Source organism: Cladophialophora psammophila (assembly GCF_000585535.1).
Source record: "Cladophialophora psammophila CBS 110553 chromosome Unknown aczJe-supercont1.5, whole genome shotgun sequence".
Classification (NCBI taxonomy): Eukaryota; Fungi; Ascomycota; class Eurotiomycetes; order Chaetothyriales; family Herpotrichiellaceae; genus Cladophialophora; species Cladophialophora psammophila.
Window position 1 is genome coordinate 1,033,602 of NW_006912926.1, and position 24,470 is coordinate 1,058,071.

The window sequence follows — 24,470 nt, forward strand, 5'->3', positions numbered from 1 at the left end:
CCCCAAAAAAAACAGCCTGTTGCGAATCCCCTCCCCTCCCCCCACGCCTTTGTTTACCTGTTTCCCTTCCCCCTCGCGTCCACGGCATATTTCCTCAATTGTCGCATCCCGCGTGATCCAGATGATGTGGCTATGCACTTCCCGAGTCATACACTCGCCATTTCTGGTGTCCGGGAACATCCAATTCTCCGAGAATGAATCAGTAGTGTCATGCATCTGGACGCTTTCGTCGCCGTCGCGCAACACGAGCCCCCGTCCGCGACCTACCCTTCCGCATGCCCTGCCCCTCCTTTCTTACTTGCAGCGCTTTTCCACAATGCTGGCCCCATGTTCTTCGTACTCCTTCTTAGATATCCACATCTGATGGAATGTTCCCAGGCTCGCCACGATGCTCCCGCCAATCCAGCTGCCAAACTTGCGCTCCACTGGCATTCCCGACGCTTGAATTCGCACTCGTGTGTTGGGATATTGCTTGCTCAGCTCCTGTTGAATCCGGTCTGGCAGCCCGCGGATGAGCGATCCTGCACCTGTCACGACCACATTGCCGAGCAAAAACGGTCGGATGTCCACGTCCACTTGGTTAAGGCTGGCCTTGACCAATCCAGTCACTGTGCCCTGTGCGTCGGGGGCCGGATACAGCTGAGCTTCCTCAGACTCGGATACGGGCGCATAGTAGCACTGCGGGTCGAATATCGACTCCACCAGTCTGAACCGTTCGGATGAAAATGTCTGATTATACCCGTCTGGAAACTCAAACGGATGGGCGTATTGTTGCTCCCGCGCTATCAGTTCGCCCTGTCCCCGAAACGGCGTATTGGGATTTGTCCATGCCTGGAGGGCGATCTCCTTAAATTCGAGTATCACTTTCTCTTCCTGATAGCGTCGGAACGACGGTCGCGGCGGCTGGAACCCTTTTGGGAACTGCTTCAACACCGCATTTGCCGGCTGTCCTGCATCCACCGGCTGTTTCGACTGAACGAGATAATGGGGTGTAATGGTTATCGGGTCTGGCTCGTTGGCTTCAAGCATGTTGCGTACCTGCGAAGATAGGAAGTTTCCTCCGATGTTTGACCGCATGATGCCCTTCTTCAAAATCATGCCATCGTGCACTGGTGTAACCGACACTTGGGACGCGCCAAAATCCAGCACTAGCGCTGTAGGCCTGCCTGCCGCGGCCGCGCTCATGACTCCAGCTCTTCCAAGGTAGAATGCCGGCGCCGCCCATGATTCCAACGCAATCTCCACGCACTTTTCTCGCGCCTTTGTAGGGTTCCATGATGGTTCCGTCATGAAGAGAGGGTGATCTTCAAGGCACCGTTCGGTATCGACCGCCTCGGCCATTGCCTTTTGAAGGTCGGGTACGGCCTGGGGGTCGTTGAGCCACTCTTGGAGCGCCCTGTTCGGTCGGACGCCTGTCAGTTTGTGCGCAAAGGAAAACTTCCAGAGAGCTTCGGCTGCGTCCCAGTCTTCCACGATGCCATCTCTTCCCATGGGATTTTTGATGTCGACATCTTCACGAGGCACATCGATCACATGGTCACCAAAGAATCGTTTTGAACCGGTCGAAGCGTAGAATGTAGGAACAATCGACTTGGGAGTATCTTCGCCCGCAAAGCCCGCCCGCACACTGGAGTAGCCTGGGTCAAGCACCAAGGCAGACACTTCATCTATCCGTTCCCCCTCCGTTAGCGAGCGCCCCAGGTAGAGAACAATGACAACATATTGGGTACAAGGTTGCAAGTCTGATTCATACCTCCGGCGTATTCTGCGGCTTTGGGCTCATCTCTCGACGTCAATGTAGTTGCCATTGTTGGCCGGGAATTGGTGCGCAAGACGAATGGACTCAAAAGGGTGTCATCGAGTCACCAGGTACAGCTACGCGTTGCCCCTCCCGCACGAAATAGCTTTAGCTTGCGCGCAGTGAGGTGCGTCTCTAATGGGTTTGCCGTTCGAGACGCGCCGCGAAAAACCGCCAAGGTATTGGGCGGAACCGGAAAAATGTGACTCCGTCTTCCCACCTGCAGCCTTGTGCAGGCTTCATAACCGAACTTGCGAGATTAAAACAGCAGTGCATATTGATTCATCGCGAACTACAGTAACTACTCACATGCGTGGATAGTTGGTAAAGCAGAGGAATCCACAACGGGACGTACTAGCTCGGAAAGTCCTACGGTCGCCCGTACGAAGTACTACAACGTTAGCCCATTGAGGTGTGCAGAAACGCTTTGGACTCTCCAACCCGAAAGAAATCTCGATGGCAGTTTGCAGAAAAATGGGGCGTCCACTGGTCTCAGCGGTCTACCAAAAAAACCTTATTGGTAACTTCGAAGGGGAACTCGAACAGTGAGCTGTACTGACAAAGATTCACTGTGTTTGCAAAAGAAGAAACAATGTACAAATAACAAGCACTCGCCCTGTTGAAACGTAGAAAACGATGGCTTACCTGGGAAATACAACTCACACGCCCTCGCAAAGGCAGGGAAGAGATAGTTCAGCTCAGTGAAAGTCCAACTTGGACGCGAGCCAACCACCACGGTATATCGCGGCGTCTTTTCCCGTTGAGTGATTTCCCCTGCTATGGTGCGTCTGTCATTTCCGCGTCTTCAGGCTGATGTGCCTTAGCCATATATTGGAAATGTTTGTTCCAAAACACTTTCCATAATTGATGTGCCCAGCGCCTATGTTTCAAATGGGACGAAAAAGCATGTGCAATACTAGGTCCGTTAGTGGCACTCTGGTTGGGGTGTAGCGACGACGTTAAGCGTATGACATTTTCCTCGTAGCGCTTTGCGGGTCCGCTCTCGAATATGCTGATCCAAAGGAGCAGATGCTCCTCTAGGACATCGATCGTCCAGTATTCTTGTGTCCCTTCTTCTCTGGCCAGTGACCACCCCAGGAAGTCAGACATGGGGCTTCCCATGTGAATCAAAGCCCAACAGACGAGGGATGACTCTGGAGGTGGATTGCGACATTGCGAAAGGCGATCACGGTGGGCGCTAAGGCAACCGATGAGCATGGCAAAATGAGCGCGAATTCCCTTGTCGGGTGTGCAAAAATTGACAAATGCTTCCCAGTGCTCCGTGGATCCAAACCGGGCCTTTTCAGCATGCTGGTTCAGGATTTTTCCAGGTTCCTTGCCATCACAATACAAATGATGGTATGCACGAGTCTTCTCCAGCGGGGAAAAATCGACGGTTGGAGGGCTCATGTTAGTCTCAGCAATGTCTGTATCACTGCAGGAAATACCGCAGTTATGGCCGCAGATAGGGCATCCCGATGCCGGATTGAAGCTTCCGTTCATTTTGAGGTTGTATCCAAACACCCGTTGAGAGTGAGGACTGCGGGATTCTGATCAATGATTATCCTTGTGGATGTATCGGATGCTGTTTACAGATTGATTATCGGTAAGAGAAGTGCCACTATTGGAGCGGAAGGACTGTCGACGATCGAAGACATGATACAAAAATCCGCTCTTTGAGGCATTGACATTTGATAGTCGTTGAATGGGCTTTGTCCTGTCCGCTCTTCGCGTCACAATGACTCCATTAAAAGTCGGCTTTCTGCTGTGCATTTCCATTGAAACCATGTTCGTGGGACACCCTTTATCCACAATGGTCTTTGAGATAGTTGATCCCGATAACGAAACTTTTTCTCCTTTGGCGGCAGCTGAGACGTCCACTTCAAATCTTGCCCTCGTCGGTCATCCTCCGAATTCGATTCAGTAACACAGTTCCCTGGCGACCGAGCTTGATTTTCCCATCTTTACCAGGTCTTCTAGCCTTTGCCATGGCTCTGTGTTCCTTCTCACGAGCCTGCATAGCTTTTCTTTTCGATTCGAGTTTCGCTTTGTGGTGAGCCGCAAGCTCTATTTCTTTCTTGTAGCGTGATTGCTTCGGAGGACGCTTCCTCGATTGGGTATAGAGATTTCTACTCGGCTTCTCGGCTTCACTCTTGTCTGGTTGCAAATGTGGATCGACCACATCCAGTCTCTCGAGCATTGCTTGTCGATCTGGATGTAATTCGAGGCGTGCGGGAGCATTTTCGGGCAGGATATCGACCAGGTCACCCTCAGCATGAGACTGCGTAGTGGTTCGTTCAATTTGTGCAGCCTCCTCTTGAGCCTTTACTTTTGCATAGGCCTTTTTCACCTTTGCTTTTTGGATAAGGTCATTTTTGATCTTTTGTGCTAGCAAATGTTAGCACAAGGACACCCTACACAAGGCGAGGAGTATTACTTTTGCGCCTGTAAGTGCCATCGGGAAGATTTGCTGGACCGACAGAGAATCCTTTGCGTTTCTTCCTGTCTGGGTCCTTTGAGCCAACGAGTGAATTGTCGCTGGCTCGCTTGAGACTCATCTTGTCTAGTCTATGTCCTCTTTTCAAAGTTCAGAAGAGCGCATACTGGGTAAAGATAGGAGGAGGAAGCAGAGGCGGCGGACGGTTTGGTGTTCGGAATGCGGGGTGCGGGAAAATGAATTAGAATGAGGGTATGGAAGGGATATTGCGGAGTGCAATAAGTCTTGTCAGATCTCGCACAGCGTTCTGCTGCGTCCTCTAGGATCGTGGTCCGCCCTTTTTGGGAAATAGATTGATGCCGCCCTTACGGACAATTTGGCTTGGCATCGGTCTAATTGATTTTATCACAACGTCCACGATAAGTACACAAGTCTGCTTCAGCGGAACCGCCGCCCTAGTACTCAATGAATTGACTGGGACTGCTGTGCTTGAATGGGCTTCAAAATGGACCGCGACTTGTTCACCTCCCGAGACAACCTCTGCACCAATATAAGCAGCTTAACCGCTAATGCATTCGAAAATATTGCACGAAATCGTCGCCATTTCTCTGATCTCGCCCTCCTGGAACATCCTTACACTACTGGGCGTGCATGCTTCTTCCTTTCTATCCGGTTGACTTTGTCGTGTGCAACCTCCCCAGCTGCCTTGTATCGACAGACAGGGCCACAAAGTTTCGGAGAAAAAAAGACATGTCAGCCAGCTCCGCTGAGCTTTTCAGAGTGAGTTCAATTTGTGACAGCCAGCGGTGAGCTCACTCGCGTGCAGGGAGCCCAAAAACAGTGGCACCGGTGGCAGGGAAGCACCCAAAACGGCAGCCATTGTCCTAAAACCAAGCGTTCCCTGGCAGATCTAGGTAAGTGAGTCGAGGTGGGTCTAATAATAAACAATAGCGTCGATTATCTTCTGAGAAACTGAAAATTACAACTAGTGATATGCCTTGCAAGCCTTGTTGGCCTTCGTAACGGTTTTGAAATTACCTCGAATTAGAACAACGCCTCCCGCAGCCTCGCACACGATCAGCCCATGAGCCGGGGGTGCCATATCCAAAGGGCACGCAAGGGCAATTTCCCCACGCCATCTCCTCAACTGAAAATGGTTCAAGCTTCTCAAGCTTCTCAAGCTTTCAGTCGTGTATGAGCAGGGGTCGCAAGCCTCTCCGAACGTTGTGAGATGTCGGAGGAAACACTCTTCAATCATGTCTTTTCTCCGTCCTTGTCGACCCGAATCCACTTTCTCCAAGAGCACACGTTATTCTATTCTCTGTTCCTCACATCTTCCTGGAGCATTTCTCTTTTCGACATCAATCCCCATGCGGAGTACCCTTCTTCGGGTTCTCCACGTGGATTGACGCTGTGCAACCATTATTCCTGAAAGATTCGACCGTATCATCCGTTCAATTGTTTCGTGACACACTCTAATTCACCTCTCGAACTTCCCTCGAGGCCCTCAACCCTCGAGGCAACAAAGACATGAAGACGCCAACACTCAATTTCGCAGCCATGAGCACTCTATTATCGTTGGCTATAGGTACATGCCTTCCGCCTGCGGCAGGGCAAGGATCGGATCTGGCTCATTATATGTCGGTAAGAGCTGCCAGGAAGGATCGCTGCCATACAAGTGACCGTTTCTTACATGGCTCTCCGTAGCGACCAGACCTGCGTGCCCCTCTCTTGAAATTGGATACGTATGAAGCAGACGCAGTCACACCAGGATACTGGTTCACGTCCCCTTTCAAGCATCTTGCGGTTGGCAGAATGGAGAATGAATACATCCCATATTAGAATGGTCCGCATATCTACAATCATCGAGGAGTGAGTCAGTTGAGCATCCCTGCCGGTATCCGTCCCTGTATTAATTTTGTTAGGAATTGGTGTGGAGTGGCGGTCCCATATTTGAGTATCGCAACGTCTTTGACTTTCGAGTGGGTGAGGTCAACGGCTCTAAAGTCTTGACTGCAATAGTCGATTCTGCACGCCTCCTCAAATCCAATTACTCCATGGGACAGACTGGATTCATCATCAGCGAGAAATATGAGGTAGCCCAACAGATCGAGCTTACCAAGACGTACAATATGCATGAGTTTAACAGTGTCGGCGACAACCGAATTATTACTGCCACCAGCGGCGACGCAGTTGCTGACCTCATCGACATGGGCATGCCGAATAAGACTATCAGGGTCAAATCAGGAGGTTTCCGCGAGTGGGATGTCACTTCCGGCAAGAATGTGTTTGAGTGGCTGACTGCTGATCACGTTTCCGTCAACGAATCAATGATGGAATTGCCGAGCGAGCTTTACAGGACCTGGGATTCTTTCCACCTGAATTCTATTACCAAGGATACCGGCGGCGACTATCTCGTCTCTCTTCGTCACACCAATACCATCTATAAAGTCTCTGGTAAAGATGGCTCCATCACCTGGCGCCTGGGGGGAAAGTATGGTGATTTCCAGCAGAACTTCAATTTTTCCAGCCAGCACCATGCTCGAATCCTGGCTGAGGATGCTACGGGAATGACTATTACCCTGTTCGACAACGCTGCCGACGACCGCGGTGCTCAAGCCAACACCGCTGACGCCTCTTCGATGCAGGTGGTCAGAATCTATGATCGCGAGGAGCCACGGCGGGCGGAGCTTTTGGCCCAGCACGTCCGGCCTGACGGTCAGTTGACTGATAAACGTGGCTCGGCTCAAATCTTGGAAAGTGGCCATGCTTTCATCTGCTGGAGTATGAAGGGGTATATCAGCGAGCACACTTCCGACGGCCGCGTTGTTTTAGAGGCGAGTTTCCTCGGCGATCGTTTCGACTCGTACCGCGTGTACCATTTTGCCGACTGGGTTGGACGACCTGCCGAGCCACCAGCTTTGATATCGTACGCTCACTCTGGTGGCTCGCTGAAAAGACTTCCCTCAACCGTCCTGTATGTGAGTTGGAACGGTGCGACCGAAGTGGCCTCGTGGACTTTCTACGGCACATCCAGCGCTGTCGGAAGCAACGAAACCTTCCACAATCTCGGCAGCGTGTCGAAAGTTAGCTTCGAAAGCAGCATGGCCGTCGACGGATACTGGTGCCACACATACGCCGAGGCGTATGATGCTCATGGAAATCTCCTGGGCAAGTCGGAAGTGAAGGAAACCATCCTTCCTGAGCACGCCGAAAGTCGGTTTGAGGAAGATGACCACGGCAGGAGCCATTCCTTCAACGCCAGCCTTTCTGTGTTGGAAAGCGCGCTGACCGTGCAAGCGTCGAAACCAGTGGCCGGCGTCCTTACCTTTGTCTCGCTCGCCTGCGTCCTTTACACAGCTATTTCGCTCTCCTTACGGGCTTGGAGCTGTTGGCGACTGCGGTCCCGTCGCCATCCCTACCGTGGACTGCAAGATCATGAAAGGACGTCGAGTGAGGATGAGGTCTACTCTCTGTACACATACCCCGACGCCAGTTTGGAAGAGAAAGACATCAGTGATGATGATGGTGATGATGACGACGGCAAAGTTGGGTGACAGAATACGCGGGAAGAAGGAGATTCTATAGTTCGAGATAGAATTCATATTCGTTTCCAGCTTACACGGCTCAAAGAAACCCACAAAAATGCACTCCGCATGTACGGAGTAACAAATAACAATTGACAGGGGACAAAATGTTGTCAGCTATCGTCCCCGGTGCGTGCGTGTGCCACAGAAGCATATGGGGATTATTACAGAGTTCAACCGCATTTGACACTTCGACCGGAAGGAGGATGACACACTGCAATCTTGCTCGGGTCTGCAAGTCAGTATCCATTGATCCATGTATCGAGCCGTCCGTCCGTCCGCTCACGGCATTGAAGCCAATATCCTTCCTCCCTTTCCCTTCCTAAGCATCTACGAACTCGAACTCGAGCCTGTGATCGCTGGGATCGCCGCATCGATTCCGCCACAGTAGGCGTTACCTACGACGAGGTCCCCACCTGGTTCGGTTATGGCCGTGGACGGGGTTGGTCGCTGGGTCGGGACAGGCGCCGTCGGTTTGGCCGATGAAGCAGTTGTCACCGGTATTGGAATTGCTTACGAAAGCCCAGACGGACGTGTCTCCGAGCGTGATGGCGGCGACGCAGCAGTCTAAGAGAAAGGCACCATAGGTTAGTTGTCACGTTTAGCCTTTCAGGGGTTGGGGAACACGAATGGAATATGTGTTGGGCCCCTGGAATCGTCCGCCTGGTCCAGAACATTTGCACTAGTATTATATAATCCAGGAGAAGAGAGGAAGGGCTGACCGTATGCGGTGTCTGTTTGGGTGTCGAAGACGGTCTCAAAGCCTCCTACGACCTCGACAAAAGGCGTACCTAGGTATAGATCTAAAGAACGACGTGTATGGTCAGTCTCGTTTGTTTTTCCCGAGTATTGTGAAGAAACAAAACACAGTGAGGGTAGGGTTCAGTCCGAGTGCGCTTTTCTGCCGGGTTGGCCCCGAAACATATGCGGATTGAATTGGAGAAGACCAAACTTACCGGCAAGATTGTTGGTCGCACAGGCTGCGTAGACTGTAGTAGTTGAGAGGAAGGTCGTCATCACTGATGTCGAAGTGCTGGTTGAGGTCTCGGTAGCAGTGATGACCGTTGAAGTCGTTGCCGTGCTTTACGGTGGTGGTGGTGCTAGACGGAATCGAAGTCTTGGTGATAGTCGAGGTGGAGATGGCGGTAGTGGTCGTTGCTGTGGCGGTGATGGTAGACGTAACGGTCTTGATCGTTGTCGCACACGCCTCTGGGACCCAGTGATGGCAAGGGACTCCCTTGGGATAATGCCACCCGCTAAGACCTGGCTGTGACAATGGATTACTGCTAGCCTTGCCGCGTCCGGCCTTGGCTTCTCTCTTGCCAACGGCACCAACGGGGTCAGAACCGCCTGATCCAGAGTAGGTGGAGCCTGGAAGGGAAGTCTGAACAGGAGTGAAGGTCGCAGGCGCAGCTACCGTCAACGTCTCGGTTGAAAACGTAGTGGTAGTAGTGGTCGTAGTTGTAGTATCTGTTGTCGTGGTTGTGTCGATGGTGTTGGTGACCGTCGTGGTCTGAGTTACGGTAGAGAATGAGGTGGGTCCCTCCGGGATCGTAGTGCTGGTGACGGTAACCGTGGATGTAATTGGAGCTGGTGTCAAGACCTTGGTGGCAGTGGACGTGAGAGTGGTGGCACAGGGCTTATACCGGGTGCTCCAGGTCGTGGCAGTGTTCCAGAGGCCACTGCTTGTACCCATTCTTGTATAACATTGTGTGCTAGTTGAAGAAGCCGAAGGACCTGGGTTGTTGTTTGGCGGCCCTCGGGGAGCGGCAGCAGTCAGCGCCGTCCATGAGGCCAAAACGGACAGGACGGATGAGGATAAATGCATGACGGCAGCCTGGGGAAACGAACGGCGATAGTTGGATAGTTGGATAGTTGGAATAGAAATGCGAAAACGAATGGAACGAGCAATGGCTCTGAAAGACTGAAAGCGAGGGACTGAACTATACAACCAGAAAGAGAACTTACCGAAGCAGATATGAATCCTCGGTCCTACGGGAACAGCATTGTCATGGCTTTTGAGATGGTCGATCCGGGCACATCATGGCATTGATATTGTGGAAGCGTGAGGCGTAAGTACGGGGGCGCTGGCACGGGAAATTGAGATTTTCTCCATCCACGCAATGGCGTACTAAATAAAACCACCCAAGTAAACGAACTAGGTAGATGGCTACACTACTCAACGGGTAGTAGAATGGGAGAAGGGTGGACTTACGAGCCATCAATACCTGGAAGTACAATTACTTTTGCATGTTCTCTCTCGAGAAGATGTTGAAGGTGACCTTCTCTAAAAGTTGATATGAGTATGAACGACCAGGCCCTCTTGTATCATACCAAGCTTTGTCGAAGCCACCAAGCAAGCGAGATAGCGAGAACTCAACTTCTGCACTTATCCACTGATGCAATTCTCTTTCTCCATGAGGCAAAAAGCGGGTTTCTGGGGGGGAGAGGGGCCACATACTTCGTACTGGGTAGTGGGTATCACCTACCGCATCCTAACTCTCCTGATTCAGCTTGGATCACCCTTCACCATCCCGCCTCATCTCGCATCGCTTGAGAGCGTGAAGGGAGCGGCACCGCAATAGGTAGGATGAGGCTGGCTGACGACGGCGTAGATCACCACCTTACCCACGCGCTAATGACCGCTTATGGAGCACTTGAGGTTAGACGTTGTAATGTCCGGTAACCTACCAGTGCCTCGTACAGCCTTGCCCGCGCGGCAGCCTTGTGGTAGACATTCACCCCTAGAACGAAAACGGAACGAGTCATTGACTAATAGGGCAACTGCAGCCACGATATGCTTGAGCTCACCATCACGTCCGTCTAGCAAAGCGGCGATGTGCTTACATATCCCTAGGGAATGTTGGAATGTTGACCAAGGACCGAGAGTATCTGGCTTGCTGGGTACCGAGTGTTACTTACTACGGAGGAGGCAGCCAGAAAGTGGTGCTGGACGGAGTACCCGGTACCCAGGACGTGTTACATAGCCTGCTGCCTGACTCCCTACTGGGTACTTCTTAAGTGGCGCCCGTCCTCGCCGCCCATTGCCCGTCCCCCATAGTCAGAGCTTGGGTTGGTAGGCCAGCCATTTCACCATACGCCGTACTTGGACCGCGATCTTAGGGAAGAAATCTTATACGAGGTCCTCCGTGCTTGAACTTGCCTTGTTGGATCTGAGGTTACCCACGGGCCACGGCTCTCCGTATCGATACAACGGTGGCTGGGGCACAAACCCTGACAGCGCATTGTGTCTACCCAGTACTGTGCCACGCGGCAGAATATGGTTTCCACACTTCTGTCTTTTGTCCTTCAGGCATAAATTCGGTGCCGAGCGGCGCGGGAATATTTGTACTTAGGTACAGGCTGTCAACTTCATTTGGCCCTCAGTCGCCGAATCACGGGCTTGACGATGGGCAGCGGTGGGGTTGATGATGACCCTCCAAAAGCCGGGCACACAGGCGGAGAAGTGCCCTTGGCGTGCAAAACGACGTGTTGAGGGTGCGTCCGGATGACTCAATCACTCCACCACCTGCGGCCTGGTCTTGTACCTCGCAGACCCTCCCCAACCTGACCTGGGCAATGCAATGCACTTGAAACCGTTCTTTCTGACCTCGTAATTACTTTCATCCACCGCTGAGCTGTTGCCCTTTCTGCTCACCATTTGACCTCGATTGTCCTTGTAGTCTCTCATTTCCTGTCAGCTGGCTATTCCGGCCCTGCATCCACAGGGCCTCCTCTACTTGCTGCGTCCCTCCATCGTCATATCCACCACCGAGACACACCGCAGGCGATCAATCATGCAACCATAACTCAGCGTCCTGTCGTCTCGTCGTCTCTCCCGGCCCCTGCGATCCGGTCGTGATGTTTCTCAATTGTGAAGTCTTTCCAGTCAGGGCGGCTTATCTTGGCAGCCTATCATTTCTGCTTTGTGTCGGCGAGCATCTGTTGTCTGAGGGAGGCGAGCATGCCCTTTGTCTGGGATCGTGAGCCACCAGCTAAAAGACGGAAATTGTGTTCAAACATGGCTCGGTACAGCACGCCACAATATGAAGACAACGATGAGGAACAATTTCCATTTGAACATGCATCAAGCTCGGAGGGATATCGTGACCCGAATCGGGACGGAGACCGAGGGAGCAAGGCGATACCAGTCCGGACAAGTGACAGAGAGGAGTTGATCCAGTGTATTAAACGGGGTCAGCGGACAACATGGGTTCCCAAACCGGGATTAGAGGCTTTATGTGCTGCAGTTAGTGTCGAACAGGATCCCTCCTCGCCATCTACCTTGCCCTCGCAACAGTGTGATTCTCAACCTGACCACAGCAAAGGGTCTCGAGTGGGATTGGCGGATACAGGAACAAGACCACTCCCGCTCTCCGCAGAAGATGCTTTGCGACGCTCTATGTCTCCCTTGCATACGGGCGATTTTCTCGGCGACTTTTGGGACACGGCAGCTCGAATTCCCCAGCAGCAGCCTGCTGCAGGCCTTTCCACACCGAGAAGGCAGGATTCCCAACCCGAATATGATGATTCTCCTCCATTCTGGCAAGCGGAAACGTCTCCGATAATGAGCCTCAAGTCGCAGCAGAGTTCTCCTTCGGATATACTCCGAAGGTCGCGAGCCCCTTCTCTGGGAAGCAGCTTGTCTTCGAGTTTCGTCATGAGAATTCCCACAAGCCCACTTGTTCACGCGACGAACAATCCTACACTGGATTTCTCGCTGAGGGATCCCCAGAAAACCGAGCTTGGCAAATCGGCGAGAAGGAGAACGATGCCTCCCAACGCCTTTGAGTCTTTGCACATGTCATCTATCGACAACGGCACACCGAACTTCAGCCGCCCCTTACCCTACGTGCAATCGCAACCCCGGGAGGACCTCTCATTCCCTCATGGACATCGACCACGTCGTTCGTTAAGCTCTTTCACGTATCAGCCAGCTGTCGTTCCCCAGGTCCCTCCTTGGCTGAGACAACGTCGACCTTCTTTGGCAGCAGATGGATCTCCCCGACATCGGGCTTCTATGGTCGGGTCTTTTGAGGAGTCCATTCTACGTGGCAGGATGTCGACTCCGCCTTCGAAGCCTCTCGACTTTGTGGCACAAATTGGTGTTATGGGGAAAGGTAACTGCCCTGCCAGCCTGAAGTGTCCGGCCCACGTAACCGTTCCGTTTCCGGCGGTCTTCTATAATTACCCTTCGGCAAGTGCGTCCAGATCAATCTCAGACGACAACCCCAGTCCTTATGTTGGCAACATCGACCTAGAACATAACTTGAAAGCACCGGAAGAACCGCGCCGCCGTGTACGACGGTCTCAAGCTATTCTTGATCCGGAAGCATTGGCGGCTGAAATCACAAAGCCCGAAAACACGGCAATTGGCAAAGCATTGGCCAAAGAGGCCCGAGAAAGGAAAGGGAACACTGCGATATCACCTAAAGTTCCTCCTGGGGGAGCATACCGGGTACCGCAGAAAGGACAACTTCAGCTCATTATAAAGAACCCCAACAAGACCGCAGTCAAACTATTCCTGGTGTCGTATGATCTGGAAGGCATGCTTCCTGGCACAAAGACCTTCGTTAGACAGCGAAGTTATTCGTCTGGCCCGATAGTCGAAGCTGGAGGATCGGAGAAACAAGCCGCCTTGGCTGCTCGGGATCCTCGGAGTACAAAGGACATCCTTCGTTATCTCGTCCACCTCAAATTTTGCTGTACGGCAAAGGGCCGTTTCTATCTTTATGACAACATTCGCGTGGTCTTTGCCAACCGCGTGCCAGATGACAAGGAGAAGCTGCGGAGTGAGGTTCAGCTGCCAGAACCACGATTCACGGCCTACAAACCAGCAATGGAGCGGCATTCGCGAAGCCCGAGCGTGGTTGATGGAAAGATCTCTCCTCACTCACAGCCCCGAATTACCTCTGATTTTGAGAAGCTGGACGACGTGGTCGGTTCTAGCAGCACGGCCAACCATTTCATCCAATTGCGGAGCTCACCCCCTACCTCGTTCCACCACCTTTCTCCAACCTCGACGTTCGACCGTGACTCGCCAAGGGCTGGGCTAGCTGTGCGGGAGGAGGAAGAGGATACTGAAGTCGAGCGCACGGTTTCTCCTACTCCTGGCTTTTTACCTTCGACTTCGGCCCGAAGTTCGCCAGTGCCATGGCCCGCTTCCACCGGCCCTTCCATAGCACAAGGCTTCTCTGCCACTCCTGTCGAGGCGGGACATGGTTTACTCTCACGCAAACTCAGGGAATTCAATGGGACGGCTGCGGGACAGAGTGAGTAGCGCCTGAGAGAGACGATGAAGGAGTTCTGGGTGCTACATTTCGATATGGAATTGGAGATACCCACTTGTTAGTAAACGTGAGAGGAGAGGCCACTTGCGTAGGACGGTGTGGTTTTGAGACACATATATATATATATTCATATACCGAGTATACTTGCTCGGTGCCATCCGCGATTTGCATGAAATCAAATAGAGATCTGTGCTGTATCATCTCCTTAGCCGTTCAAGCAATACAGAGTACATGACGCCATGAGCCACAGCAGAACAGGTCATGTGGCAGACGAGGCGCAACTCGTCCTTGTACTTGTTATGTTCAGCAGACGGTGGTGTGGAGGGTGGGCGTGGGGGCGGAGCAATGCATCATGCGTCTTCCGCACCAAGGTTCCCGTTCGTCATGGTCCTTATGCACAGCCTAGAAGCACCCGAGGCCGACGGCCACTGGCAACTGCAGCTGGTCGCGTCAAGCTCATTCCTCTGCTTGTTTGTGGCCTAGTTGAGTGAGCTTACGGCACCGACGGGGGGCCAATCCAAGGCATCTCATGGAATCCATGGGCCGGGTCCGAAGTTCCTGTCCTTTCAGAAAGGCTCCCTATTCCACCTGGCCCTGCGACTTGCTCTTGGGACCCCCCTAGACCCCTCCTGTGAGGTGTACAAGGGTCAAAAGGGTGTAGTACGTACGAGGTACATACTGCGGCGAACGGCCATCAGGCTAGACTCCCGCCAGTGCCAGCGGTCCAACTAACTGCCTGCGACGCACAGTCCAGCCCAGTCCAGTCCACTCGAGTTGCGACTTTCAACCGCAACTACTTACTGTACCTACCTACCTACTCTCCATCATTTCAACTTCAACCTCAACTCCAGCGGTACCCTGATACCAAAGTAGTTCCCTTTCGGCACGCTATCTCTCCGACCGTCCTCTTCACCCTCCCCAGACCTCACGCTGCGTTCCATATCCTTCTCGATGCAACAATCATAGCCCTTCTTTCCTTTCCCACTCCCTTCCGAACGTCGATGACCTGGGGAGTCATCCCAAGCCGAAGATGCACAAGATCAGCAACTTCACTGGCCAAGCCCGTCATGGCTGGGAACGGATGACTCCTGCAGCGTTTGGCATGTCCAGATTCCATCAGGACATGTCTACGCCGCAACCACTGAGACGTCCTCAAGGCTCGCCCGGAATCGTGTCTCAGGCGCCATCCGAAGCCACCTCGGTCAACCTGTCCTTCAATGTGCCTTTCGCCTCGAGCCTCCCTGGCCCCAACCCCGACGAGATCCTACACTCGAGTCCCGGTGCTTTCCAACGCTGGACCTTTCCAGCGGGCACCCCCGAAGGCACGCCTATTCACAGCCTGCCTGTTCACGTGCAGAACGAGGAGAGACTGCGCTCTTTGTGTGCATACATCAGTGATCAGAGTGGAGGCCACATACAGGCGACCGTCACATCGTCGGAGCCAAAAGCCGGCCCGGCCCTGCATCGAAAGTCCCAAGGGCTGGTGACAAATGTCTGCATCTCAGGGGACGGGGAGTTGGTCTGTAAGATGAGATCGAAAATCCTGAACGAAACACCCATTATGATGGTATGAAGCATATGAGCCCCTCCAAACCCCCTCTTGACCGACCGGCAAAGGTTGTTGCTGACGAGTTCAAGCGCTCTGCTATTGTGGACATCGACCCGGCCTTGATCTTGGACGGCGCCGAGACCGGAATTCGCTCCAGTGTCCTCAGCCACATTGACCTTTGTGCCAAATATACCGGGACAGATATTTTCCTCCTCAAGCCCCGTAGCGCCGAGTCGTCTGCTGCCAGTGCCTCTTACGGCAACGGTGTTGATAGCGGTCTAGATCAGCGGTATCGAGTCAACATTTTTGGAGACATGGAAAGCGTGGAACATGCGAAGACCCGGGCTCTGATGATGATTGACCAGATTGTGAATCCTCCAGAATGACCTCTGCACTGGACCTTGACTGACACATGGACAGCTCAAGCATAAGATCGACGTGATCAAACTCGAGGTATCGATGCACACTTTGGTGTCAGGCCGTACCGGCAAGAACATCAAGATGATTGAATCGGCCACCAAGACTGCTATCTACTTTCCTCCTCCATTTCCCGGAGTTTTCGGTTACGTACCCCCTCATGCCACACGTCGAGCTGCGGACGAGGTCTTTATCACAGGAGAAACACAGGAACGTATAAACCAGGCGAAGCAGAAGCTGAAAGAGCTGGTCATGGGTATCAAACTCTACTCCAAGGATGCCGTGGTGTCTGCAAGCAAGATTGACAACATCTTACTCGACCGGCTGGACAAGGTGCGAAAAATCATGGAGACGAACGGGTCTCACGTTCTTTTCCCACAGCTTGGCAGCCAGCGTGGGCTCGTCCGAGTCCAGGGGACTGAAGTTCTACATGTCGAGAGGACGGTGAAGGAGATCATGGCACTTGTATGCCAACCCGTTCCCTTGAATCATCTGGCACGAGTGACTGACGATTGTTGAACAGGCTGGCCAGTTCTTCAGTGCTTCATGGTGGATTATGATGCCTGATCCCTCGCAGGGTCCCACTCTACGTGCTCCGTCCCCCGAGGACATTCGGATCATGCTGAGCGACATTTGCACAAACTCTGGCGCAGATATCAGTTTTGAAAAATTCTCATTCACAATCAACGGATCTGACGACGCGGTCAAAGCCGCAATGATGGTCATTAACCAGATTCCTTTCGTGAAGAGGACTCCCTATCAAATGCGTGTCAAGATCGAATTGGCAAACGAGCACAAAGAGTTCGTCAGTGGCAAGAAGAACGGCAAGATTAACAAGATCATGGGGCAGAGTATGAACATTTCCTGACGGTCGACCTTTGACCTGCGTTAACTGTCATCGTAGGCAATGTCCAAATCATCTTTGATGGTTTCAACGAGTACAACTTCTACATTGACGTGGTGGGTACTCAGTACGAGGCGACCAAGAATGGCTTGGATCTCGTGGAGCAAGAGATGCCGGCGTCGATTTCGTTCCATGTTCCTGACCAATACCACAAGCGCATCATTGGTATTGGTGGCCAACACATCCAACGCATCATGAAGAAGTATTCTGTTTTCGTGAAATTCTCCAATGCAATGGACCGCGGAGGAGTGGGCAAGGATGATGATGACATTAAAGTCGATAATGTCATCTGCCGCACACCGGCACGAAATGCGCAGAGCTTGGACTTGGTAAAGCAGGAGATTATGGACATGGTGGAGAAAGCAGTAAGCGAAGATGACCCCTTGAGTGATGCATCCATGTCCTTATCAGATGATTCAATCTAGGATGCCGAGTTCGTCTCCGAGACCGTGGTGATCAATCGACTCTACCATCGCGAGTTGATCGGCAGGCTGCCTGAGATCGAGGAGCTGGAGAAGAAATGGAACTGCAAGATTGACTTCCCCAACACTGAACAAGCCAGTGACGTGGTCACCATTTCCGGCCCAGAATACCAAGTCCCGCAAGCGGTTGATGCATTCCTCGGGATGGTTCCAGAAAGCCACGAGATTGCTTTCCAGAAGTCTGACGAGCTCGAGGCCTTCTTCAGCAGTCCGGAATTTTTCAACGATCTCCGCCAAAAGTTCAGGAACCAGTACGAAGTAGACGTGCACGCGAACCCCGAATTTAGCAGCTTGCCGAAGTCTGCTACGGCGTCTGTGGAGCGTATTGTTGGACCATCCGAAGGACGACTGGTTCTGACCTACACGCGGAATAATGCAGGCGGCCTTAAAGACGCTATTGACTACCTGATATCACAGCTCGTGCCACACGGGTTGGACGCCACCACTGTCAAGGGGGCGATTCCTCGCCCGAAATCCGACTCATTTGAGGACTCACTACCCTTCTTTGAATCCAAGCTCTTGCAAAATGCGCCATCGCTTCACTCGACGGATTCGCCAACCCGATCGAGCTTTGCTGATGGAGAGAATACATCCGTGTCCGAGCGAGCCTCTCTGTTTGACCGTCTTCGCAAACCCGGCAGTATCTCGTCGTTTTCGTCCTTCATGAGCCGCAAAAACCAGAACAATTCACCAGGGACGTTCTTCAAGCATGCATCTTCTAACGCCAGCAAGGCCTCGCTGATCTCCATGGAAAGTCGGGAGAGTGGATACAGAAATTTTTGGAACGACAGCGGCGTCAATCTACCCGAGGAAGAAATTTCCAATACTTCAATGAGTGGTGGCTGGCCATCACGTTTTCGAGAAGACAAATTCCCCTTTGGCAGCATTTCCGGAGACCGAACTCCCAAGCACGAGCCTCGTGCGAGTTTCGACTCGGGCAGGCCACCAACATCACATTCATTTTCTTCGTACCCGGCACCGATCGGGCCGCATCATCACAATCAGATCCTGGGCAATTCGAACGGACCTGCTAGCAATTTGAATCTTCCTTTACGCTAGGCTTTGGAGAAGTCTGAGTTGATCAGAAAAAGTGAATGACCAATGATACCCCGACATCGATATGCAGTTATGATTATCTGCCATTATGTCTAGCGAGATACCCTTTGATGCTACAACGAAAAGTCGAGAAGAAAAGGAGGGGGGCGCTGACAGTTTTGGTTTACCGCTTGTTATGGAACCCAAGCAATGAGTTGCTCATGTGTTGTTTTCGATAAGTTGGACTTGCAAAAAGACAATTTCCTTTTCTTACGTGTCTGACCGACGCTCGTTATTAGGTCTCGGTGTTCCAAGATACCCTGCACCATTCTCATGCGCGAGCGGTGGTTGCAACATGTTCCTGATTGAAGTAGCCATGCGGAAAATGCCGCTACTGCTTGGATTGGTGAAGCCAAAAAGATATATACCCCAGAAATCTATTTAGAGTAAAATGCATATCCACATGAATCTGAATCCCCTGGCCGCTGCATGGTGCATGTATGTACATGTGTATGAGTAGGACTGGACAGCGAAGTGCCGCCCCTTACATCCAGGATTCTGGCGATAATCACGTGAACTGAACCAAAGTGGCCCCCCCCAACTGTTTCCCTGCGGCGCGATCCTTGCGGGCTTCCAAGTCGCGTCAAACCACCGTTGCTGGAACTTCCCTGTTGACTGCAGGCAAACATTCTTATTATCTTCGCTTCCTGCATTTTCCCTGTTCTGACTTGACCCACATACCTCCTCGTTCTCATGTCTCTCGTCGACTTTTACTCCCTGTCATGCAACTCCTCAGCGACGAACTAAGTGCCAAAAATGGCCGATCTCAATGTCAAGATCGGACAAAGAGTCGAGACCCAGGACGGCAAGCAAGGCACCGTCCGCTACATAGGTCATCTACACGTTGCCTCTGGAGAATGGCTGGGACTCGAACTAGCCGATGACACAGGAAAGAACGATGGTTCCGTCAAAGGGGAGCGGTACTTCAACTGCGCCCCCGGCCATGGCATCTTCGTCCGTAAGGAGTCGGCTGTGAAAATCCTCAGTCAAGCAAGCACCAGTGCAAAGCTTAACGGAGGGTCGACTTCCAATGGACCCGCAGTGAAGCCGAGACCGTCCAGCATAGTTGCTGCGGATGTTGCAAGAAAGCGGCAGAGTCTGATGAGTGCCGGTTCCGGAACGACTACAGGCTCAAGGTCTATGAGGGTATCTGTAAGCCAATTTCCAAATGCCCGGTCCTCTGTCTAACTCATCGTCGTCAGTCTCCTATCAAATCTCCTACGAAGCCTGCCCCGTCTTCCGCCAGTTCATCCACCTCGACTCCAAGAACTGGTACTCCGGCAACTACTGCACGTACCTCTGACTCGAGTACAAAATCGAGGCTCAGTATGGTTGGGAAATCTACAATGGCCGCACCCGCTTCGACACACCGGCCGAGCGTCTCAACGAGTAGACAGTCAATAGGAGGTGGTCCTGTCAGGCCTCCTGGGACCAGACCGTCTTCAATGCAACCACGGCCTTCCATGACCGCTTCTAGATTATCCATGACCGCCAAAGCTCTGCCTCGGACTGAGAAGAGCGAACCTATTTCCGATGCCCTTGATGGGAAAACAGCACCTCCAATCGCGGAAGAACGATCAGCTCCAGCTCCCGCATCAGACGAAGAAGAAGCTGAGGCCCCGGAGCCGTCGGTCATAGAGGCTAGAGTTTCCGCAGCGACCACCTCACGTTCACAACCGCTTGCTAGTCAACGGAATGGGTTTAGTTCTGCGGTCGAAGACAGATCCCGGCAGGCACAGGTGATCAAAGCGTTGGAGACGAAAGTCCGGACATTGCAGAAGCAGAGACAAGATGACCAAGCTCAAATCCAAAACGTACAGGAACTTCAAAACCAGGCGGCACGGTACGAAGGAATCATACAAACTTTGCAGAAAAAGCTTAAAACCAATCAACAAGACATCCAAGAACTCAAAGCCAAGTACGAGGATGCCGAGAGTCGTGCCGCCAAAGTGCCAGATCGCAGTGCCGAACATGACTCAGAATTAGAGCTTGCGACTCTTGACAAGGAGATGGCTGAAGAGCGTGCTGACATGTTTGAGAGTGAACTGGAGGCACTGAAGCTCAAGCATGAGGAGTTGGAGCTCGAGGCTGAAATTCTGAGAGAAGAGAACCGGGAATTGGCGTCGATCATGAGTCCTGAAGAGAAAGCCAGTGCTGGCTGGCTTCAGATGGAACGCGAGACGGAGAGGTTACGACAGGCACTGGTCATGCTGAGGGACGTGACGCAGCAAAATGAGGGTGACTTGAAGAACGAGATCAAGGAGCTTCACGAAACCATTGATGAGCTCGAGCAGACAGCCTCGAAGTATGAAGAGGTTGCAGCGAAGCTCAGCAGATCGGAAGAGACCAACCAGCATCTCAGAGAACAGCTAGAGGCTGCGGAGGCAAACGACGAAATCTTGGATACCCTGGGACAAGAGCGTGACCAGCATCGACACATGATTGAACAGTTGAAGAGGCAGGTTCAGGACCTCGAAGAACACATCCAAGTGGCAGACGAACTCGAGGCATTCCATGTCGAAGAGGAGAAGCGGCTGCATTACCAATTGGATGAAAGCGAGGCCCTGCTGCACGATAGACATCGACAAGCCGCCGAGCAGGAAAAGACAATCGAAGACCTGGAATACACACTGACCAAATTCAGGGATGTCGTGCAGGGTCTCCAGGGTGACATTGACGAACTCCGACGTTCACGCGAGATCAGCGAACTCGAGGCGAATGAGATGAGTAGCAAGTCCAGGGCGATGATGGATCTGAACCTGAAGTTACAGAACTCGGCTGCCAAAACTCAACTGAAGGCGATCGACCTAGAACTTGGGAAGATGCGTGCTGAGCAGGCCAGTTTACATCTGGAAATCGTGCAGCACTTCGTTCCAGATACATTTGACATCGACAAGAAACCCATCCTCGCTCTTTTGTGTTTCAAACGGATCCGGTCGAAGGCGCAGTTGTGCAAAGTCATACTCGCGGAGCGAATGCGGGACAGGGCCGAGCTGCACGAAAGTCCTATGGCGGTATTCGCCGTCATGGAAAAGATGAATTTTATTGCGAATCTCTGCGAAAGATTCGTGCAACACCTGTCGACATGTTCAACGGACGACTTCATGAGGTATGCCGGTGCCCCGTTCGAGCTGGAGCCTGTAGAACAGGCAATGACCAGCTGGGTGGAGGCCTTGCGCCGCGATGAACTTGGTCATGAAGGTGCTGAATACCTTCAACGCATGGCTGATATTCTGGTCGACATGTCTGAGAAGTTTCTTCCGGACGCTCGCGAAACTAAAGCAATGGAGATGACCTCGTCCATCTCAATGGTTGAGAACTACACAGACAACATGGCCAGTCGAGCACAAATTTTGAGCAAAGCAGTGCAAGCCAAGTTAGGAGCGCCGAAAGACGACGACGAGGACTCGATACTATTTGAAAAGAGAATGGATCAGCTTGGTATTAAAGCCCGAACGATCAAATACATTTCTGGCAAGGTAATGCATGCAGTGAGCGACCTTTGGGCGCGCTCAATGTGCCTCAGCGAGTCCATGTGGAGTAAATTCACCGAAGCTGAATTGTGCGCCGAGGCCTTGTCTCAATTGATCCAAAGAGTTGGAGAATCGGTATTCGAGGAGCTCAACAAGATGGAAATGGACGAAGCTCTTTCGTATTCAAGGATCATCACGCTCATGACCGCGGCCGCATCTAGCCAGCAACAAAAGAGTGAACTACAAGGAACTGCTTCAGATGATGTGTTTGAGATCCTGTTGAAGCAATTGCAGATTTTGCAAGGAAAAGTTGACGACCTGAACGCCAAGTCAGCAGACATATCTTGCGCCATCGAGTTCGAGAAATTCCCCGCCCCCTGGACAGCTCGCGCCCGAGAAGTCAAGGCACAAAAAGCACTGTCGCAAGATCTGCAGGAGGAGATGACTCGACTGAAATTGAGAATTCAAGAACAGACCATCCGGCTTAGTGAAAAAGACAAAGAACTCGAAGAACAGCAAGTCAAGGTCGAATTGCTAGAGTCGAGGGCCAAGGAGACCAAGGTCAAGGACGATGGTGTGAAAGAAATGAAAGACGAGATCAACAAGCTTCGCGCGGAGAATGCGGCCGCCGTTGAGAACTTGCAGCGACTCGAGAGAGAATACCAGACGCTCCTCGAGTCCCAGGAGAGTCAAAAGATGGAACTCGAGGCAATCAAACACAAGAGAATCGCAGACGGACAGGGGCTACCCCTCGGCCCCGCGGACGAGTCGGCAAGGCTACGCCTCAAGGCGGCAGTAGATCAGCTCAAACTGGAGATAACCAGTCTACAGGCAGCTGTTCGCTTCCTCAAATCGGAGAATCGACAGCTCAGGATCCCGGTGGGCGCTATTGCGCAAAGCGCTGTCGAGCATGCATGGCTTGATCCCCACCATCTCAAGGGGCCACCGGCGACAGACGTCAAGACTCAACAACTGCGGACGGGATCGAGGGAAGTTTTTGCGAGTCTGATGGACATGGCCAAGGCGGCAAAGCCTGTCAAACTCAAGCGCCCAGCTGTTAGCCGTCAAGACGCGGCTGGGAAGGTGTCGTACTGGCGAGCACAAACAGACACCACGTTGTATCAAGTGCTCCAGCGGAAAGAGGAGCTGGAGCGTTGGAATGGGATGAAGGACGACTTGCTTCAGACAGCGAGGGTCGTGGCTCGTTCGGGGCATGTCTCTAAGCCCAAAGTGCCTACGCAGAGATACCTCTCAGCCTCCAACGTTAGCGCCGCTAAGGTGGCTGATTTGGAAGATGGGAATCTGAAACTCGGAGTTCGAGTTGATGGAATCTGTATAGTATGACGAGGAAGTCGGTTGTTCTGACTGGGGCAATTTTGAGAGGATGCCCCTCTGTGAATATATGCGACGAGACTTTTAGTCGTCCCTTGAGAATATCATCTCAGGCTCTGACGGGCGCTTTCTCAAGCGATCCCTGCCGAAAACGGCCATGAGCACGAGCGAGGCTGAGACTTTGATGGCTACGTTGGCTTCAGCGTCAGTCAGCGCTTTTCAAATTTAAGTGTGGCGCACAGCTTCTTCAAGTTCCGAAAAGCGGTACCCAGTAGAGCCTGATCGGGCGCCGAGTTACTCGGACGAGGCTAGTCACGAGTCTATGACGACAACCGTTGAGCATGGGGAGGAAACTTGGTAACCATGCGATTTGATTTGATTGTCGGCTGACAGCGACGAATATAGGCCGCCGGTGTCTCTGAGGCTGAGGCTTATGACGAAGGCAGGGTGAGGAAATGCTCGTGTGCTGATTCTGCATACCATGGGTACTATGTCCTTGCAGGTATGTTCATATGTATGTACTATACATACCTCGTATGTACATTGAATCTGATTACCTGGGATTATGGTTGTTGTTCCTGGTGGCTAAACCAGTGGCGGCCGCGAAGTCCCCGGCGCGATAAGTTTCGAGCCCGTCGTTTCGATAGCCGCGGCAGCCCTTGTTGGTGGGTAGTGGTTGCTGCCCCGACGTCACCACTATCCCCAGAGACGGTCGTGTGAGAGGCGAGGGGGGGAAGAAGACGGGCTCGATGGCAATGTTGAAGCATGTCCTTGCACATAAGCTCTTGTTTCTAGAGAGTCCCTTGTGTGTTCCTCCTCTTATCCTCCTCTTGGTGCCTTTTTCTTTCGCTCCTGTAGAGTAGTGGCCGGGCGCTCGAGGTGGTGCTGGTTGAGTGTCCTGCTGTTTCCGGAAGGTCTCTACCGAAGCAGACGGTGATGGGCTTTGTTCCAAACAGCTTACGGCCCCTGCTCGGAGGATCCAATGGGTGAGATGAGAGGTCGATCGCGGAGGTAAGTACTTAGGAAAGTCAACCAAGTCCAGGCAAACTTGCAAAGGCCAAGTGTGGCTGTGTCAGTTAGTGCTGTCATGTTGAGGGATGTGATGG

General features: G+C 52.4%; 8 protein-coding genes across 8 annotated transcripts; 4 read left to right on the forward strand and 4 right to left on the reverse strand.

The window, feature by feature from the left end:
* Positions 1-294: 294 nt before the first annotated feature.
* On the reverse strand, positions 295-1,808 carry A1O5_04011 (actin-like protein 4; the record flags this gene model as incomplete). The annotated part of the gene is made up of 2 exons (XM_007744620.1): positions 295-1,667; positions 1,754-1,808. The coding sequence occupies 2 exons, from the start codon at positions 1,806-1,808 to the stop codon at positions 295-297; spliced, it is 1,428 nt and encodes a 475-aa protein (XP_007742810.1).
* Positions 1,809-2,590: 782 nt separating this feature from the next.
* A1O5_04012 (uncharacterized protein) lies at positions 2,591-3,124 on the reverse strand. The gene has a single exon (XM_007744621.1). It carries the CDS (start codon positions 3,106-3,108, stop codon positions 2,926-2,928), a length of 183 nt encoding a protein of 60 aa, XP_007742811.1. The 5' UTR covers positions 3,109-3,124; the 3' UTR covers positions 2,591-2,925.
* Positions 3,125-3,680: 556 nt separating this feature from the next.
* On the reverse strand, positions 3,681-4,356 carry A1O5_04013 (uncharacterized protein; the record flags this gene model as incomplete). The annotated part of the gene is made up of 2 exons (XM_007744622.1): positions 3,681-4,186; positions 4,236-4,356. 2 exons carry the CDS (start codon positions 4,354-4,356, stop codon positions 3,681-3,683), a joined length of 627 nt encoding a protein of 208 aa, XP_007742812.1.
* Positions 4,357-5,795: 1,439 nt separating this feature from the next.
* A1O5_04014 (uncharacterized protein) lies at positions 5,796-7,792 on the forward strand (the record flags this gene model as incomplete). Its single annotated transcript, XM_007744623.1, has 4 exons — positions 5,796-5,879; positions 5,943-6,041; positions 6,078-6,107; positions 6,161-7,792. The coding sequence occupies 4 exons, from the start codon at positions 5,796-5,798 to the stop codon at positions 7,790-7,792; spliced, it is 1,845 nt and encodes a 614-aa protein (XP_007742813.1).
* Positions 7,793-8,774: 982 nt separating this feature from the next.
* Positions 8,775-9,518, reverse strand: A1O5_04015 (uncharacterized protein; the record flags this gene model as incomplete). Its single annotated transcript, XM_007744624.1, has 1 exon — positions 8,775-9,518. The coding sequence occupies one exon, from the start codon at positions 9,516-9,518 to the stop codon at positions 8,775-8,777; it is 744 nt and encodes a 247-aa protein (XP_007742814.1).
* A 2,325-nt stretch (positions 9,519-11,843) lies between these two features.
* A1O5_04016 (uncharacterized protein) lies at positions 11,844-14,102 on the forward strand (the record flags this gene model as incomplete). Its single annotated transcript, XM_007744625.1, has 1 exon — positions 11,844-14,102. The coding sequence occupies one exon, from the start codon at positions 11,844-11,846 to the stop codon at positions 14,100-14,102; it is 2,259 nt and encodes a 752-aa protein (XP_007742815.1).
* Positions 14,103-15,142: 1,040 nt separating this feature from the next.
* On the forward strand, positions 15,143-18,523 carry A1O5_04017 (uncharacterized protein; the record flags this gene model as incomplete). The annotated part of the gene is made up of 6 exons (XM_007744626.1): positions 15,143-15,679; positions 15,751-16,029; positions 16,082-16,543; positions 16,602-16,929; positions 16,983-17,347; positions 17,408-18,523. The coding sequence occupies 6 exons, from the start codon at positions 15,143-15,145 to the stop codon at positions 18,521-18,523; spliced, it is 3,087 nt and encodes a 1,028-aa protein (XP_007742816.1).
* Positions 18,524-19,315: 792 nt separating this feature from the next.
* On the forward strand, positions 19,316-23,376 carry A1O5_04018 (uncharacterized protein; the record flags this gene model as incomplete). Its single annotated transcript, XM_007744627.1, has 2 exons — positions 19,316-19,711; positions 19,762-23,376. 2 exons carry the CDS (start codon positions 19,316-19,318, stop codon positions 23,374-23,376), a joined length of 4,011 nt encoding a protein of 1,336 aa, XP_007742817.1.
* Positions 23,377-24,470: the final 1,094 nt, after the last annotated feature.

Coding starts and splice junctions, on each gene's coding strand:
- A1O5_04012 (XM_007744621.1), bottom strand. CDS start 3,108: ATGCTGAAAAGGCCCGGTTTGGATCCACGGAGCACTGGGAAGCATTTG.